Source organism: Rhinolophus hipposideros (assembly GCF_964194185.1).
Source record: "Rhinolophus hipposideros genome assembly, chromosome: 19".
Classification (NCBI taxonomy): Eukaryota; Metazoa; Chordata; class Mammalia; order Chiroptera; family Rhinolophidae; genus Rhinolophus; species Rhinolophus hipposideros.
Genome location: NC_138065.1, coordinates 6,719,162 through 6,738,224, shown reverse-complemented (window position 1 = coordinate 6,738,224; position 19,063 = coordinate 6,719,162). Strand labels below are relative to the sequence as shown.

At 51.8% G+C, this 19,063-nt stretch overlaps 1 protein-coding gene and 1 long non-coding RNA gene across 2 annotated transcripts in view; one reads left to right on the top strand and one right to left on the bottom strand.

The window, feature by feature from the left end:
- The first annotated feature begins 1,868 nt into the window (after nucleotides 1-1,868).
- LOC308487885 lies at nucleotides 1,869-11,972 on the top strand. Its single transcript, XR_013991794.1, has 3 exons — nucleotides 1,869-2,271; nucleotides 2,458-2,566; nucleotides 10,268-11,972. It is a non-coding gene; the product is annotated as an uncharacterized lncRNA (long non-coding RNA).
- ZNF697 (zinc finger protein 697) overlaps nucleotides 10,796-19,063 on the bottom strand; it is a 26,262-nt gene continuing 17,994 nt past the window's right edge. The window contains exons 2-3 of the mRNA XM_081026745.1: nucleotides 16,914-17,193; nucleotides 10,796-15,501 (exon numbers count right to left, since the gene is read on the bottom strand). Of these exons, the coding sequence (XP_080882871.1) occupies nucleotides 14,084-15,501; nucleotides 16,914-17,193 (1,698 nt within the window). The 3' untranslated portion in view covers nucleotides 10,796-14,083. The remainder of the gene's footprint in view (nucleotides 15,502-16,913; nucleotides 17,194-19,063) is intronic.

Here is a 19,063-nt window from a genome sequence, read left to right as displayed (position 1 = left end):
GGGGAGTGGGGGTTAGTGGATGGGTTGTCAGCAGCACAGCAGAGCCCTGGAGCATGGGAGCGCCGGCTTCCTTGGGTCACCTACTTCTTACCCAGTCCTGTGCAGGAGACTCCCTGGAACCCAGGAGAACCCTTGAGGGGCACCCGGGAGGGCGTGCATGCCCTTGGCAGATGGCCTGGGCAGGGGAAGGAGAAGCAGAGATGCAGCCAGCCCTCACGCCTATGCCAGTCTGCTCACAGTCCCTAGAACACACCTGGATGGAAGAGATTAAGAGGATACTTCAAGAATCTAAGCAAGAAATAAAGGTCTGATTTATGTAGTGTTAACAAAATGGGACGCAGAGAGCAGCTGAGGCCGGCCTAAGGTGGAATGGACCTTGCTTTAGGAAATGACTGAGTGTACTCACAACACCCCTCTGCACCCACTTTCTCAAGCCAGAAACCTGGATTTCACCCCCCAACTCCGCCTGCAACCTATCATTCAATCCTACCACTTATCACCTCCAAAGTACCTCCCAAAGGTGCCCTCTCCCTCCCTGGGAACACAGCCTGGGTTCAGGCCCTCGTCGCCTCTTGCCTTGCCTCCTGCCCCGGAGAGTCGCCCATAAAAATCCATTCTTAGCATCGTTGCCAGAGTGTGTGTGTTGGCCACTCCAGCACGTCATAAACCCATATGCCAACATTTCGAGTCACACAATGAAGCCACACCATGAGTTCCTGGGAAATAAAGGCACAGGTATGAATTTCCCTGAAAACTGATCTTTCTCCTCAGCCCTTAGCTACTACCCCCCACCTCCAGACTTAACATGTCCATCTTACTCACTAGCCCCTCATCCTCAGTTGCTCTCAGGAGAGGAGGCCAATCAAGACACCTTTGGGGGACTTCAATAATAACACAGTCATTAACTGAATGGAGGACCAACAGTGCAGAGAAACACTCGGCGCCCGTCGGGACCGTGTGACCTGGAGCAGGTGAGGAGGTTGCTGTGGGGTCGGAGTGCCGGGAGGTGAGTGCTGACTCCCTCTAAGACCAGGGTGTTGCCTGTCTGACCCCAGACACGACCAGAGTCCCACCCAACAACAAGATGGCCTCTCTCTAACCCAGGGAATCGATGGATTCAGAATTCAGTTGAATTTGATCACCACAAAGGAGATAGTTTAGCATTCACTCTTCAAGAGAAAGGAAAAACAACACTCTGGAGCAGATGAGCAGGTTTCCATCACCTTCAAAAGCCCCTGGGACTGATGGGCTTCATGGTGGAGTGACCCCCAGCGGTGGGGTCAGGTGAGAAAGGAAACTGCTTCCTGCTTTTCTCCGCTGCACAAAACCCAAGAGGCAGCGTCAGGTCAGCATGGTAAGTAAGGTGTGCACGCCTTCGTGTGTTGATGCCAACACTGAAGGAAGGAAAGGAAGGCGGTGGCCTCTGGGAGAAAAACTTCTCACCCGCGTGTTCGGCCTAGTGAAACCCCACACCTATAAACCCACCAGGGCAATTCTCACAGGCAAGGGATGGGCTTGTCGCCAAAGGGCAAAGGGCAGAGGGGGTGTGAGCAAAGAGGAGAGGGGATCTGACCGGCTGGCGGACTCAACTGAACCAGCATAAAGTCCTCGGAATATTTTGGCCAGCGAAGCCCTCCATCCTTACTTAGGTTGGGCGCAGACCCTGCGGTGCAGGGCTGTCCAAACTCCAACCCACAGGCCTGGGGTGCAGCGCACGGGAAGCACCGCGCGGGGGCAGCAGAGGCTCGGAGGGAAGAAGGCGGCCGCCGGAGCCTGGGCCCTGCCCTGCCCTGCCCTGCCCTGCCCTGCCTTGCCCTCCCCGCCCCTGCCCTGCCCTGCCCCCACCGGGGTGCCTGCGCAGAGTACGCAGTGAATGGGTGAGTGAAAGCACAGATAGGTGCTCGGCCACTGGGTTCAGGGCGAGGTATCTATGAGTCCGGAGAACAGAGGGGAAAGCCTCACGGAGCAGGTGGGACCTCAGCTAGGCCTTGAAGGATGGATGGGACTCGGGTAGCAGAGTGAGGTCACACTCTTCTGGCAGGAGGCCTTCACGCTGCTTTCAGAATCTAGGATGGAGGAAGGAGGCAGGAGGAAGAGGCTGAGCAGCAGACCAGGAGCTGGGAAAAGGGAGGGGGGCGAAGAGGAGTGAGGAGGCCTGCCTGCCAGGTGGGGAGTGTTTTCCCAGGGGGGATGAGGCAGCATAGGGTGCCAGGTAGCAATGGATAGCAGCGGACTTGATGAGGCAGGAGAGGCCCGCGGTGGAGCTGACAGGTAGGTGGATGGCCTGGAGAGTGGCAGAAGGCCGGAAAGGTGGGAGGTGGGAGGTGGCCGGGAAGGGCAGCCAAACCAGCTGTTGCAGAAACTCCGGGGTCCTGTCTGTCCCACAACTACAAAATTATTAGCCAACAGACCAAGAGCAAGAACAAAAACCAACCTCACAATTTTCTCCTCTCACAGGTACGCCCAAATATCCAAGAAAGAGCTGAAGTCTGGGGTGAGGGGCCAGGGCACCTCTGGGATTGGAACTGGCCTCCTCTTCTAGGCAGCCCGCCCCTCCCTGAAATGGGTAAGCTACTTCCGTCTGTGTCACTCTTAATGTGAATCCCCATGCTTTTTTTTTTCCTGCAGAAATGTCAGTGTGTGTAATTACTAGGGGCTGGCCCAGATCCTGCTGGGGCTGTTATGTAATATATGACATTTATACTTACTACCTTATTAAAATCCAAAAGGAATCTGAATTCCAAAACACATCTAGCCCCAAGGGTTTGGATAAAAGACTCTGGGCCTCCAGCAGGAGAATCACATGCCAGGTATTGTTGTAAACACTTTATATAATAATCCTTATAATACTCAGAAGTAGGTACTCTGCTTATCCTCATTTGACATATGAGGAAATGGAGGCACAGAGAGGTAAATAGGAATAATTTACTCAAGGTTATCCAGCAAATGGTTCGGTTCCAGTCATAAAAAAGCTTTCTGACCTCAGAGGGTTTACCTGCAGGAGCCCGACATCAGTATAAGTGAAGCCCCCTGCGGCTAAGAGACTTTAGGGAGGGGTAGGGGGAGGGGTGGGGCAGCCCATATTCTGTTGCTGGGAGTCCACCCCAAGTTACCCACCAGATCTTCTGACTCTTTGAGGAAAGCAAAAACTTTCCAATCTTTATGTGAAATGTCTCTATTTCTACATTTTGGCAACTCATCCTAGATTCTGAAAGCGGTGTGAAGGCCAGCACTGGGAATGGGGTGTGTGGGCTAATGCTCAAATTGTACATATAATATTTTATTTCTTAAACTGTGGGTGGCGAGGTGTTGGAGGCAATCTGTTCATTCTTCTGGTGATGGGTCCTGAGGATACATTATATCATATGCTGCATTTTTCTGTGTGTTTGATGTAGGTTATAATGTTTTAATTTTGATGGGAAAAAATGCAAACTAACAAATCCCACCCGAGGCTGTACCCAGGCCTAAGGTTTCCAGTGTTCCATCTCCGCTCCTAGTCAAATGGGTGCTATAAATTATGAGACATGGTCAATATTGTATGTAGTCAAATGGGCAAAGTGCCAAAGAGAGGTAAGAAGTTTCTAGAGGATCCCAGCTGGGTAGGGCACTTACCCCAGGCCTTTTAGCTTTGGGCTGGATGTTGAATGTGGGGAACGGTATTCCAGGCAGAGGCAATGGAGTCTGCAGAGACACAGAGGTGGGAAAGGGGTGTCATTTTCAGGCAAGTCTGAGACCAGTGTGGACAGAGCAGAGAGCACAGGGGAGAATGGAAGACACACCTGGAGAGACGTGATGGGAAGAGACTAGGTCACCTTGGGTCACCTCTGCCTCCTGCTTTCTTCCCCTCAGAGCAGGAATTCCATTCCCCTTCTAAAGACCGTTTGACATTTAACTAATTCACATGTAACGTGCCTGACCTGCTCTGGAAAATTAGACCCTCGGGGGAAACAGCACGTGTCCATGTCCTTCCTGTAAGGAATATGGATAGTTGGGCTACAGAACTTGGAGATTATTCAGTGTGCATTGAGCAACCTTAGACGGTGCTTGTTCAGCTGTCCCTGGGCGATTACTTTGGCAGCAGTGGGTAGGATGGATTGGAAGACATTAAGAGGATACTTCAAGAATCTAAGCAAGAAATAAAGGTCTGATTTATGTAGTGTTAACAAAATAGGACGCAGGGAGCAGCTGAGGCCGGCCTAAGGTGGAATGGACCTTGCTTCAGGAAATGACTGAGTGTGGTCACAGCACCCCTTTGCACCCACCCTCTCAAGCCAGAAACCTGGATGTCATCCCCCAACTCCGCCTCCAATTTATCATTCAATCCTACTGCTTATCACCTCCAAAGTACCTCCCAAAGGTGTCCTCTCCCTCCCTGGGAACACAGCCTGGGTTCAGGCCCTCGTCACCTCTTGCCTTGCCTCCTGCCCCAGAGAGTCGCCCATAAAACTCCATTCTTAGCATCATTGCCAGAGTGGACCATCTGAAACAAAGCCCGACTGTGTCACTCCCTTAAAACCATTCAGCAGAGTCTCGCTCAGCAGTTTTAGGATAATGCTGAGTGCCTTACAACAACATAAAAAGGCCGCTTAAGGTAGAAAGGTATAGCCCCTGCCTACCTTCCAGACCAAATCCTCACTAGTCTTTTTCCCTCCACAGATTCTTCACGGCCATGCTCCAACTGTAGGCCAAAACTTGGAGCTTCCAGTATATGCCATGTTTTTGCAAACTCCCATGCCTGTACAGTGTTCCTTCTTAGAGCTCTCTTACCCACACACCCTCTCAACCTCTTATGCACCTCCTAACACTTACCCCCCTTCCCATGTCACCTCTGTGCCTTGTGCATATCCAATTGCATGGTGATTAGTTATATATTCTGCCTCCCCCGTGCCACCCCGAGGCACTCACAGGCATTTCATGTGTGTCCCCAGTGCTGGGTTCCCTGCCTGACGCAAAGTCAGCACCATGGATGGACGGATGGATGGGTGGATAGACAGACAGACAAAACCCAAACTGGACTGAATTGCTGAGATGGGGAAGGAAGGGAGTCAGGATGGCAGAAGGAATGGCAAACCGAAGAATTCCAGGATAACTTCAAGATATCATTGAACATGAAGAAGTCGGGTCATTATGAGAATCAAGAAAAAGAAGGGAAGAGACACGAGGTAGGGGAGAAAAATGGGTTTATTTGCATGATAATGAAGAGTGAGGGAGCCAGTGGAATGTGAGAGGGAAAGGACTTTTATGAAGGCAACACCTCCCTGCTAAGATTTTAAGGGGACTGCAAATTCAAAATAAAACCTGGACCAGTGTAATGCCCACAGAGTTTTCATACTACAAAAATAAGGAAATTCTATTTTTAAAAATAGAATTCAGAAGAAAATCTCCCATTCCCTTAAGTGACTCAAGGTGAGGACCACTCAGTCCCTCTAGCTACAGGAAGTGCTTCTTAAAGCAGCAGTGGACTGGGGGGAAGTTTTTTTTGAGGGGAGGAGGCTTTTCCTGTGTCATGACCCCCATCCCACAGAAGGGTAATGAGCAAGGATTGGAGTTGTTGTGAGGCATGAAAGAGGCTCATTATGACAGAATGGAGGGGGAAGGGAGGACTAAGAAAAAGTGGATTGGCCACTCTGTCCCCAAGGGCAGGGGGCCCTGGGTCAGTTACAAACCCTGGAACAGTCACCAGTCTGTTCTAGAAACCTGAAGCTCCCCACTAATTAAGAGTGCAGTCTTGCCTCAAGAAACAGAACCTGCACTAGCAAATTCAGTCCTTCTTCCCTAATTGGGTGCTGGCAACAGGGGATGGGTACCAGGTGGACCACCTGCCCTGCCCTGTCATCATCCCAGCAGGGACCCTGGCCATTAGGGTAGGAATATCCTCGCGGGCTGGGATCTGAAGTCCTCCTTGCCCCAGCTGTCGTCTGGAAAACCAGCGGTGCAGTTAGGAACAGGGTGGCTTCAGAGCGTGTGACGTCTGCAGTCTCAGAGCCCCGTGCTTAATTCTGCACTGAGCCGAGCACGTTACGCAGCCAGTCCTGGTTGTGAGAATTCTTTCAGCAGCTGGCGAACGACCTCTCGCTTAATCTTAGGTATATAGGGGAGGCGCCTCAGGTCCTCTAGGGGAGTGCGAAGTGTTTGTGGAGTTCCCATTTTAGGGCTAAAAAGGGCTCTGGAGCGTCCAGCTTTTAACTATGGGCTACTCTCCTCCCCCTATTTCACAAGTGAGAAAACGGAGGCCGGAGAAGTGAAGTGACTTTCCCAAGGTCACCTGACCAATCAACGGCAGAGCTGGCCTAGAACCCAGAGCTCTCCACTCAGCTGCTCAAGAGCACGCTGAAATCCTTGTGGTGAAAAGGGGGATAGTTTGTAGCAGGGACCCCGGGGCCAGGAAACACAGATTTTGAGGAGCAGCACAGCACACCCCGGGGAAACTGAGTCACAGCGTCCACCTCTCCCGTCACCACCTGAACACACACCAACGTCACTCCGTGCCGCTCCTGCCCCCAACACATTGCATCTCCCAGCTCCCCCTCGTGCTTCCAGCTGCACCTCCTGCAGGGTCTCCAGCCTTCCACGGAGGGATGGAGTGGCCCCCTCTAGGCTCCTGTCACAGTCCCGGGTGGTTGCTTATTCACCTGTCTCCCCAACTCAACTATGCATTCTGGGACAGCACCCTGGGGACACTGTACTGACAAGCTGTGCACAGCTGTATCCCCACGTCGGGCCCAGAGTGAACACTCAGTCAATATTTATGGAGTGAAGGAAGCGACGATGAGGTTCTTCAAGAAAGGGACCAAAATAAACAGGATTTCAGGGAGCAGAGTGGAGCCCATCCAAGTCTGAGTGTCCCCTAAGCAAGATAAAGTTGGAGTCCATGCCAGCCGAGCTCGGCCTGGGAGCACACAGCTTCCTGGAGGCCCAGAAGGCACGGGGCCGGGAGGCTGACTCTACCAGCATATTCATTAAGGAAAAACAAATAGAGATAAGAGAGAACAGCTGGAACGAGGGCAGAGGGCGGGCTTATCCAGCGCACCACGCTGCCTGAGCCTTCTATGGAACCCATGTAATTCCAACCCTCCAACCTCAGCTTGCGGAATGCGGGCCCTGCATGTACAGGCTTGGGCTTCAGGCAGTAGGAACAAACGTAGCCGGAGCGAAGAAGAGGAGGGCAAAGGAACGGAGTATTCTCTCATTTTAGAAGCAGACCGTTTCCGCAAATAAGAGTGAAAACTCTGGGTTCTCTTTCAGTTTTGTCAAAGTTAGGGCACATCCCTTTCCTTTCCTGGTCAGTTTTCTTACCTGCAGATGAAGGTGTGGTCCATTTTTAAGTTCCCCTGCCTAGTAATTCTCGGCAGCTGTAAGTCAGCTGCGTATCCTCGGCACCTCCATAATTCTGCAGCTGGCCTCCCCTCCAGTGTTGGTTTGCTGGTGCGAAGCCAAAGCTGAGAACGTCGTTTCCGAGCCCGTCTCAGCTCTCCTGGTACCTGGCACCTCGTCTGTAAGGAGGCGTAATACGCCTCTAGTTGTGGAGGACCGAGGCCAGGGACCCAGCAAGAGAGCAGTGCCCTCCCACCTCTGAAATCCCATGAGAGTTGCAGAACCCTCCACGGAGGTTTCCCAAGTAGGTTTTAAGCTCTTTGACAATCAGTAGACATTAGATTGGGAGAGTCAATAGAAACAGTGCCTCCTGAAGAGGAAACAGGGACCCAGAAAAGTCTGAGCCTTGCTCAAGATGGCAGCCAGTGAACACCAGGCCTGGCCTGCATGCTCCCAGCACAGCACACCCTCAAAGGGATGGCCTGCATCTTTCCACTGGACAGACGAGGCCAAGGTCAAGTCTGTGTAGGCTGCACAACGTGGGACAGAGCTTCCCTCCGTCCAGCGGTCCCTGGCTGTGAAGTCGTGTCCGTGACTCCTACTACGTCCCTTAACTTGAACCCAGAGAGCAGAGAACTGCTTCCGCTGAAGCCTTGAGATGGTCCTGGTCTGCCAAAGGTTTGATTCTGACACTTTCTAACAGTAGACCTCACAGAAGAAATGTCTTGCCAGATCCCTTCCCAGCGCTGGCTTTGTGAGTCTTTCCAAGGTCACACATCTTTCCCCCCATCCACCAAAGCCCCGGAAAGTGGACAATGCCTGATGTACAGCCGTGGTGACTCCTGACTTACGGTGGCACAAGGCCTCATCCTCACCCTGCTTCATCCTGAGCCTTTGCCGAAGGTACCATCTTGAAAGTGGGGTAACACTTGAAGCCTTAGCATTAACGAATTCCTCCTCTCCCCTCCTCCCACCCCCACCCCACCAGGGTCCAAATCCGTAGTCATACTTAGAGTTTGCAAAATAATTCACCACAGGGCAGCCGAGTGTGATGTGAGGCAGGGAACAAAGTCAGCCTTCCGCTTTACCCCGCGGGAGTGTGCATGTGAGACTGTCCATACCTGCGCCCCAGCGGCAAGCGCAAGCCCAGCACATGCGTCCTCGGCATGTCTGTGGAGGAACTTCTCAGAGTCTCTGCCCCTATAAGCCACAGCCTTGGGGAAAAAGGGGTGGCTGCCCCCCGTGTACAGGATGTCATGGAAACGTCCCAGCAGAAGAATCGCTCCAGCCCTCAAGGGTCAGGGGAGGGATCTCAGGGCAGTCACTTCTGTGAACAAATGACTGCATCAATCTGCTTGCACAGAATCCTGCTCTCCAGTAACTGCTGAGGCCTGGGGCCATCAAACCTGCCACTACAGAGATGAGTGGAAATGCCAGCTTGACCACTGCGTACACTGCAGCCTTTTTTTCAACCTTCCCAATTTGGTACAGGAAACACCTTGCCACCCACCTGTCAGGTTTCCAAAGCTAAGCCTCCCTGCTGCTCTGAGGCAGGTCACCGGATGGATACAGAAAGGGCTGCGAACAGGCCTGGATCCCTGGGGCAGTTGGAAGTTGAAAGCCATTGGGATGTGTTTTGGGTTAGCAGAGGTGACCTTGAAAACAGCAGGGAACTGGGATGTGCTGACACTTGGGGCTCTGCCCAGGAAAAGCCCAACACTACAGTCTGTTCAAACCGGTGACCTGATGGGTGTGCTCTTCCCTTTCCCCCCAGGGGCAAAATTGAGGAAACTTGATTGCCAAAAGCTGCTGAGAAAAGGAGTAATGCACAGACTTTTGCTTTGTCAAGTGAACCGAGACCGCGAAGATCAGAAAGAGGGGAAGCAGGCAGTCTGATTGGCAGAGATGGATGGCCAGCAGCAGCCGGAGATGCCCATCTGGTGTGGCATAATGAACTTCAAAGACAGGCACGACTCCTGGCCCTTACTTAGCATAAACTATTTGGGGAAGGTGTGTGAGGGGCAGGCCTAACCAAGGGTAGCCAGACAGCCAAGCCCACTGCTTCTGACAGTGCCCTCCATCTGTATACCCTCGACAGAGAAGATCTCAGGCTTATGATTTTACGTACTGCAATCCCCAAGGAAGAAAGGAGGTCTAACTGGTCCTACAGACTCCACCCTGGTTGCCTGTTAAAATTGCCTGGGAAGCATTTGTAAAATCCCAGGTACTTAACACCTCACCCCAGACCCATTACTCAATCTCTGAGCAGTTTTTTGTCTGTTTTTAAAGCTCTCCAGGTAATTCTACTGTGCAGTTAAGGCTAAGAAAACCTGTCTTAAACTAACCAAGCCTTGGAAATTCCAAGGTGACTAGAGCAGGCATCTCTCATATGGACTGATGCCTGTTCTAACGGTGGTTCAGGCTGAGTGTCCCCTCTCGGTGTGACCCAGAAGATGCAGCACACTGCTGTCTGTACCCACAGGGCACTGAACAAGTAGTTCAAATACTTGGTTTACGATCATTTCCCAGGGGACACCTATAGTTTTCCCAGGGACCAGGAGCTGGACTGCTGGCTGCTTGGGAAGGAGAGCTGTAATCCCAGTACTGAGGGCCTCCTTCCAGGACTGGGACCCACCATTCAGTGTCCCTGCTCAGCAGAGAAAGGGCTCGTGGACTGTCATACAAGGAGGCAGTTGTAGTCACTGAAAGAAAATAAGGTGCTTTGTATGCTTCCTCTTTTCTGTTTCTTGTGAATCCCTTCCTTACAAACAGCTGTCTCATTGTTTCCACGAAGTTGGGCAGAGACTAGCTAAGAAATACTTTCAGCCAAGGCCAGTCTGGCTGATAAGTTCCGCACAGTGTTATCAGTTGCTGTCAAGTTACATTTCTGAGAACTGGGGGAAAGAAAATACTTTGTTATATGATTCAGGAAGACTTTTTTTTTTTTTTATAGATTCGAGATGAGACCTAAGACTACTTTTCCATAACGTCCTTCCTTCCCCGTCCACAGCCCAAACTCCCCACAGACCGGTTCTTACAAGGAATTAAGATACAGCTCTTTGGAAATTGACACCAATGGCAAAACATTAACGCATTCCCAATGTCTCCGAGCTACATGAGTGCAAAAGCACTGGGGGCGAATTACTGGTTAGACATCAGCCGATCTCAGGATGATGGAGAATCCCCTTGGACATTTCTAACAGGCGTCAGCAAACTTCTGTAAAGAACCAGATAACGATCAGAGGCCTGTGGGCCATGGGCCTCTGTCACCACTAAACCTGTCACTGCCGTTCAGAAGCAGCCACGGACAGTATGTAAGCTGGGCTGCCTGGGTTTGACTGTATTGCAATCCGGTTTTCTTTACCAAAACAAGCAGGCTGCATGTGGTGGTTTGCTGACCCCTGTCCTACCAGAGCACAGATTCCACAGACTGAACTGAGTGGTCATTTAATGAGTGACAAATGAAGAAAGCAAGACCTGGTAAAAGACTGAAAAGGATTTAATGACAAATATTCGATATTGGTTGCTGAACACTAGAATACTGTCCAGGCAACCATCATTAAATAAAACAACCTGAAAATAAGGCAATTCTCACATACACAGGCACACACTCACACAAAACCTGTTACTCTTAGGATCATTAAATTATTCACGATTTTAACAAACAGCTGTCAAATAACATTACAGTGACGGAAAATGTGCACAAACTTCAGAAACACAGCTCAGATGGTCTGTGAATACAGGTTCTTCATTTGTACTTTTCCCATATGTACAGCCTCTCCATCTTGAAGAGACCACATGGCTCACGGGGTTAACTTGTCTTCTCCTTCCAACTCGGAGCTTAAGATTTAAGCCATTCAACCTATTTAATCTGCCCCAGGTTTTGCTCGGTGAAGGGCAGCCTGCACTGGACCAAACTCCCAGGAAACAAATGATACACTGGCCTCCACTACCATTCATGAGTTGGTGGAAGGAGTCTTTAGAGTAACGTTTTTAAGAATGAACCAGTTAACAGGGTTTGCTTTAGAAATACTATTATTCTAAAACTAAACACAAGAAACCACCTCCTGAATGCATGTAACCTCACTTAATGCAGATTGTGTTCCCTGAAGAGTAAGCAAAATGGAATCACATTTTAGATGTACCATGAGAGTAGGTGTTGATGGTTGGACTGTTTCCTTCTGCTAATGGGTTTGCCCGCGGAAGGGCTACTGAACTAGTAGCCAACTCTCATCCACAGTAACAGAAAGAAGGAGGCGCCAATGAAATCCAAAGATTTCTACTGCCACTAAATTATTTTACATTAGTTTCCACTGAACTTTCTCCAGAGCTGCTAATATGTAACGTGTTTGATGCAGGCCACACCCGTGCAATGGCAGCAAAAAGCCAAAGAACCCATCAAGTGGACAGGCAACCCATGAGGAATCGAAAGTTCAATGAGATTTCATAGGCACAGACTTGAAAGAACTTAAAACAGCTGGAAGAGGTAGATGAGCATGAAAACAAGGAATAAGGTTACCTATAAATTGGTTACATTATTTTCAGATGAGTCTTATACACTTCGTATTCAGACTACAAGATTCAGAATAAATAATGGTCACTTGCTTTTCTAGTACTACTCTCAACGAAAAGAAAATAAAAAGGAATTAGTGTCTTCCAAAACGATTCTTTTGAAAATCTGTTTGAATTTGTGACTAGCAGTAAACTGATTAAGAGGGCAAGATCAACAAGCATGATACAAACCCGGGCTTCTCAGGATTTTTTTTTTTACGTGTTTTTATAATGACAATAACATGCTTTTCTACAGTCCCCAAAGAGATTCTTTGCTAGAATAGAACTGATCAAGTATCGATTACTGGCATCCAAAGATTTGCTAAACTGTAAAAACAATCTTGTAGTTGGGTTTTTTCCTTTTTCCTTCAAGTGTGTCCCCCAGTTTGTGAAGATGCTTCCAGGAAAAGTACAGGGTAACACTCGCTCGTGGAGCAAACAATACTGCTTTCCATAACTCTAACGTCTAAAGGCTAACCTAGGGGAGGGGTTTGCAGCACAGGTAACTGAAATCTATACAAGAGTCATCTAACTATAGCCCCCTACTAGAAATGGAACACACCTAGGACACCCTAATTAGGTGACAAAGACCAGCTTTGTCAACAAGGACATCTTTGGACCTTCTAGACTAGCCTTAAGTTTTCCATCAAGCATACAAATTTTCAGTGTTCTTATTTGAATATATAAATCACAACAGGTAAGCCTTCCTAGCAGCTGAGCTGGAGAGACAAAAGATCAGACCACACCTACCCACACTGTTACCAGCCTCTCTTCAGAACAGCCTGCTGCACTCCTGTCCCCAGGCCTTCGCTAAGACGGGCCCTAATACTGATTTACCTCACAAAGGTGTGAGGAACAACTAACAATCATTAAAAAGTATAAAGCACTTTACAAATACAAAAGTGCTAGTTTGGCATTTATAGAACCACCAGAAACCATCCATGGCTTGTGCTTTTGGCAACTCTGCATTCTCACCTCTCCTCGCTTGTGCCCTCCTTGTGTAAAGCCTGGAGCTTTCTACTGTGCCTCCCTGTGTAGGAAAAAGAAAATTTCTAGTCAGATCAGAGCCCAGGTCAATATGGGCGGAGGTGGGGGTTCGGTGATCTACTCCATCGCTATGAGGGAGAAGGGTACACACATACAAAGCGATGGCAAATGAAACAAAGGAGCCTTCCACCCCAACAAGGGACCTTTTGTTTTCCTGCGTTTCTCACGGAAGGCCAGGAAAACTCTGAGCTGGTGACTATTGCAGCAGGTCGCTGGAGCACCTGCTGCTGATGGTCCCAGGTTCACTTCAAACAAGCACCCAGCTGACCTGGGAAAGTCACACGTAGCTAAGATTGTTCCATTTCCCTTGTAAAACGTCCCAAGTGAGACCTGAAAGAAAACCCGGAGCCTGGCACACACCTGACACTGGGGGCGGGGGTCTGCTCACCCACACAGACCACCATGACCCAGCAGGAAGCTGGACTATTTCAAAGGAAGTAGCAAAGAACCAGGAGCAGGACCAGGGTTCCCAGATCTGAAAAACAGTTATGAATTTGTAAACCTCCGAGGTTGCCTTCTTGAAATGAGGGTGTGTAGCTTTTCTGCCCAGTTTCCCCTGGATGCCTCAAAATAGCAGCTAACTGTGGCTCAGAGAAAGGAAGGGACAAACATACAATATATCCTCTCCAATAGGACGGACAAGGTTCCTCGACTTTCCCAAGGACTATAGCTGACGTGAGGGGACAGGGCAAACAGTGGCTTTAACACCTGGTGGGCCCAGGATAGTTATTCACACCCGCCTTTTATTTCACCCCATAACCCTCACTCCAACCACACCCTCTCCTCGGATTCCCACAGGCCATCACAGCCCAGCCTACGCTATCACTGCCATCCCGCTCCCTCCCACCCCCTACCTCCCCGTCCTCAAGGTTCTCCCCCTGCCTGCTCTTAACAGCGTGTACCTGAGGAAGTCACCCCGCTCAAACACATCTCCCAAACATTTCCTCGTTGGGGAGGAGACAGGCAACATATACAGCACCCCAGAAGAACAATTCTTAGCCCTCCCCTTCAGGACCCCCTAACAGCAAAAGGCTCCTGTCACTCTCCGATTGTCCCTCCCGCCCCTCCCCCTTTCTTTCTATAGGGTCTCCCCTCCCCCCAGGACACCCACTCCCCACGTGCTCATGGAGGGGGGAGGGGAGGGGGGAGGGCAGCCTCCCGGGGCGCAGCCCTAGCACAGCTGCAGCTTCTGGTGCTGCGCCAGGTGCGTCTTGTAGCGGAAGCCCTTGCCGCAGCCCGAGCACTTATGCGGCTTGTTGCCGGTGTGGATGCGGCGGTGCCGGATCAGGTGTGAGCTCTGGATGAAGCTCTTGCCGCACTCGATGCACGTGTAGGGCTTCTCCCCCGTGTGCGTGCGCTGGTGCTGCGTGAGCGTGGAGAAGTCGCTGAAGCGCTTGTCGCACTGGCCGCAGCGGAAGGGCTTCTCGCCGGTGTGCACGCGCAGGTGGTTGACCAGGTGCGAGTTGCGGCCGAAGCCCTTCCCGCACTCGCGGCACACGTAGGGCCGCTCGCCCGAGTGCGTGCGCTTGTGCGTGAACAGGTGCGAGCTGACGCTGAAGCTCTCGCCGCACTCGGAGCACATGTAGGGCTTCTCGCCCGTGTGCACGCGCTGGTGCTTCACCAGGTCCGAGCGCCAGCTGAAGCGCTTGCCACACTCGCCGCAGCCGTGCGGCTTCTCGCCCGTGTGGATGCGCTGGTGGTTGGCCAGGTGCGAGCGGCGCACGAAGCCCTTGCCGCACTCGCCGCAGGCGAAGGGCCGCAGCGCCGCCGGCCCCGCCCCGCTGGCGGCCGCGTGCGCGCGCCGGTGGCTCAGCAGGTGCGAGCTGAGGCTGAAGGCCTCGCCGCACTCGGGGCACGGGTAGGGCTTCTCGCCCGTGTGCAGCCGCCGGTGCTTGAGCAGGTCGGCGCGCCAGCTGAAGCTCTTGCCGCAGTCGCCGCACAGGTTGGGCCGCTCGCCCGTGTGCAGGCGCAGGTGGTTGGTCAGGTAGGTGTTGCGGCTGAAGCCCTTGCCGCACTCGCCGCAGTGGAAGGGCTTCTCGCGCGGGGGCCGGGCCAGCGCAGGCCCCGCCCCGAAGTCCCCGGCCACGCCCACGCCCACCACGCCCACCACCGCCCCGCACTCGCCCGCCAGGCCGAAGGGCTCCAGGCTGGCCGCGGCGGCCGCCTCCGCCAGGCGGTGCATGCGCTGGTGCTGCAGGAAGGCGGCGCCGGGGCTGAAGCTCTCCCCGCAGTCGGGGCAGATGGTGGGCGCGTCCATGATGCTGGCCATCAGGTTGTCCAGCTCCCCGAGGTCCATGGCCATGGGGTGGTGCAGCCGCCGGAAGCGGCGGTGGGCCGGCTTGTCACCCCGGTGCCGACTCCCCAGGGAGAGGTGCCGCCTCCAGGGAAGCACGGGCGGGGGCGGCTGCTCCTCTTCCTCCTCGAGCCGGTTCTCCCCGGCGCTCTCCTCCTCCTCCTCCTCTTCTCCGGGGCTCCTGGGTATGCTGTCGGACTCAGACAGTCCCGGGAACATGGCCACCTCAGCTACAGCAGACTGGTCATCATCATCCTCGCGGAAAGCCACCCCTTCTTCGTCACTCAGCAGCCCCTCTGCAACAGAAAAGGTGGCAATGGCGTGGACTATACCTGGCGCTCGAAAGGTAAACCCAGAGGAAGTCCGCCGCAAGAAGTGTGTGGGCCACGAATGAATGAATCCTCTCTCGGGAGAACTGTCAACGTCACTCTCCAAGGTCCCCCGATGCCAGCCTCCTTCCCATCTGGTACCTCCTGGGGAAAGTCTAAAGAAGAGCGAGTTCCAAAACCTGGGAAAAGCTCACTCACCTGCCTCCTTGGCTCGCCAATTCCTGGCAGCGGCCTCTGGGCCCGGGCCCCACCCACTGCCCCGAGGGCTCCGCTCCCAGAGCGTCTGGGGTCCTTCCAGTCTGCCGGACATGGTCGAGTTTGGGCCAGGTGGGGCTCTGTGGGCACTCAGAGGAGATCTGCTCACTCTAAGAGCGCCCTCTGCCTTTCAAGGCTCTGACCTCAAAAGGTAAGACCATACTCTAGGCAGCCACAAGGAAAGACCACCTGGCCTCACCAGGCCCAGGACTGATTTTTTAAACGTGATTGGTCAGCCTGGAACAGCTTATGGGTTTTACTACCTGAGGCGGGTGGAGAGATGTAGAGGGGGGAAAAGGGAAGTGAGCATAAAGCCTAGAGCTGGTGAGCCCAGCTGAGAGGTTGCTCCAGACCTCACACCTGCCTGAGTCTGCTGCTTATCCCCAAGCAGAGGGGGCCCCTCCAGGAAGTTACTAGATGGGAAAGCATGTGTTTGTGTGCTCTGCAGGAGAGGGCAGCAGGGAGCCTGGGACTAGTCACAGGGGAAGGAATGCAACTTCACAGCCCTGGCCATAAGGTATTTCAGCTCATTTTTGTCCCCAAGGCATGCACAGAGCAGGGTAAAGGAACGAATGCCCGAAGTCAGATGGAGGCCCAGCATGTATTTTTTTCCAGATCAGGAATAGCAAGGCATTGAGCAGAGGCCTTGGGCACTCTGGGTACTAGCCACGAACCTGACCAGGTCAGTTACCAGAGTCTATTTATCTGCAAACAAGATGATTACTGTAACTGTAAACATCTGGATACTTGTTTGCTCAGCACTGAGCTTAGTAAGTCTTTATATGCAGCAACTCATCTCCCGCTCCCAACCCCCCGATGAGGTAGGTTCGGATACTACCTGTGTCGGTTCCCTCTTGTGTTGTTACCAGTGTTCATCTATCACAGTATTCTGGATACTGTAAAGTGCCGTGCCAGCGCGTACCCTCTTCACCCATATTTACCAGCACAGCCCACCTCAGGCAGGACTGAAGGATGTCCCTCGGCTGAGGATGGTGCAGGGTCGGCCTAATGGTCTCCTTGAGAAAGTTCCCTCACAAGAATGCTGCCCCTGCTTGTAACTCTAGAGGAGCTAGACTTACATGTGCGTGGGGCAACGTCCATGGAAACTACAACTTTGTCCTCACCTGTGCAGATGTCAGACACTAGTTCCCGCTCCTCTGAGTCCCCTCGTGGAGCTTCACCCTGGGGGTTGGAGCCCATGTCCTGCTCCAGGGGGGCACCTCTCTTGTCCGTGTCCTGTGCATTAGAGCCCACGCCTCTCTCTTCTGGGTCCCCTTCCCTGTCTTCCGAGTTCTCAAAATCGGAGCCCATCCCTTTGACTTCTGAGTCCGGGGCTTCACACACACCCTGCTGGTCTTCTTGTTCCATCCGGGAGTAACAGACAAGGGAGGTAACCAGGGATCCCTGCTCCAGACAAAACACAGATAAAAGTCATGTCAATCTGGCCTCATCCCCTCGTGTCTAGTTTTTGATTTCCATGAAAATCAGTGGCACAGTCCAATCAAGTGTACAGAGTTCCAAGCCCCAGATGGCAAATCTCCGCTCCACCTCACATTGTAAGGGAAACAGAACCCAGTGCAAAGGAGGCTGGGCTGGGTGGCAGAGGCACAGTGACTGCTTATTCTGAAGCCACACGCCAACTCTCACTGGACCACAATATGACCTTCCATCTGTGAAGTGGATGAGTCTATTAACGTGATTGTATAGCTTTAACAGTGGGACTATAAGGAGAAAATATAAGGAGAAAATAACCTCTGATTCCAAAACCTTTTGTAGACGTCAGGTTTACATTTCCAATTTAAAGGGGCCCCCTGCCAAGACTGAGCAATTGAGCCAAAAATAATTGACTTCTGCCACCCATCACTCTCATAGCCTAGCTCAAAGCTACAAAGCAGTCAAAGATTTTGAACTCAGCCCTTGAAGTGTCCAGCTCTGTCTCTGCCTTGGCAGTCCCCACACAGGACTTGCAAGAATTTGGCTGAGCTGGGAGTCCCTTCCTGAGCTGGGAGCTTCTCCTGCCTCCATTGAGGGGACCTCCCCAGGCAGCCCTGGCTCTGCAGAGACTTCAAAATGGAAAGCAGGATTACAGACAGCAACCTGGAATGCCAGCTCTGCCAGCCTCACTCCAGAGCCCAAGGGAAGTCAATTAACCTCTCACTGTCTCAGGGTCCTTATCAGTGCAAGGTGGCTAATACTACGTAACCTTTCTCGCAGGGAGAGTGTCAGAAGGAAACATTAAAAAGCACTTTGGAAAATACTGTGGAGCGGAAGGGGTCCTCTAAATGTGGACTGCAGGTGTGATTTGCCTTTTTAATGTGGAATACACACATTACTAAGTCCTGGTGCAATTCCAGCACGCCTCGAAGACACACTGGCACCACCATAATTTTGGTAGGCTCGTTGTCCTAAGTAGCATATTCTTTCTCAGAGATGCTCTATTCCCTAGATTAGAGTGAAAAGTCAAGCCCTTCTCTTAAACGGCTTAGGAAAATGGTGGTGCCTGCGATTGGTCAGTCAACAGTATCCTGGAATGCAGCTTGAGTTCCTTCAGAATGCATACTGTTTAAAATGCCTGGGTGGGAACACTCAGGATTAGCTGTAGGAGAAAATCCCATTAAAGCTATAAACCTTTTAAGAGGTCTATCCCACATGGGACTGTTAACCCCGAATCACTTCTACCCATCACTCTCTTGCCTTCTGGAGCTCAGACTCTATAGCCAAGTATATCTCTTGAGTCTCCACGTAATAACATACACTGAAAGTGGTGGGGGGTTAGAGAGCTAAGACTAGGTCCTCAAACATGTGACCTATTGGTTTGTTAGTGGCTAAAAGCAGCGGAGGAATGAGGAGACACTTAAGGGGAGGAATGTAACCAATGGTTTCTGCTAATCTGAGACCAATAAGAAAAATTTTACATCAGTAATCAAAGTGTGTCACCAGAAACTCAAAACTAAAATGGCAGCATATGGTGCCCAGAATGGCACAGAAGTGACTGCAGCTCTCTACCCTGAAGGGCAGGGTTTAGGGGGTCTGCCCTGGGAAGCAGGGAAGCTTAGGGTTTCACCTCTAAGACTGTTTAGGAAGGACAGAGCACCTTCTTAGAAAGCACGTCAGACACAGCAAGAATGGGGCAAGAGGACTTCGTGATGTGTGATTTCTTGGGAACCAAGAAATAACTCAGACCAGTGCTAGTAAGCAAAGAGCATGACTATTCTAGGTTTAAGGGAGGAGGGGGTGGAGGGAGGCAGAATCTAAGTTGCCCACTTAGGGATGC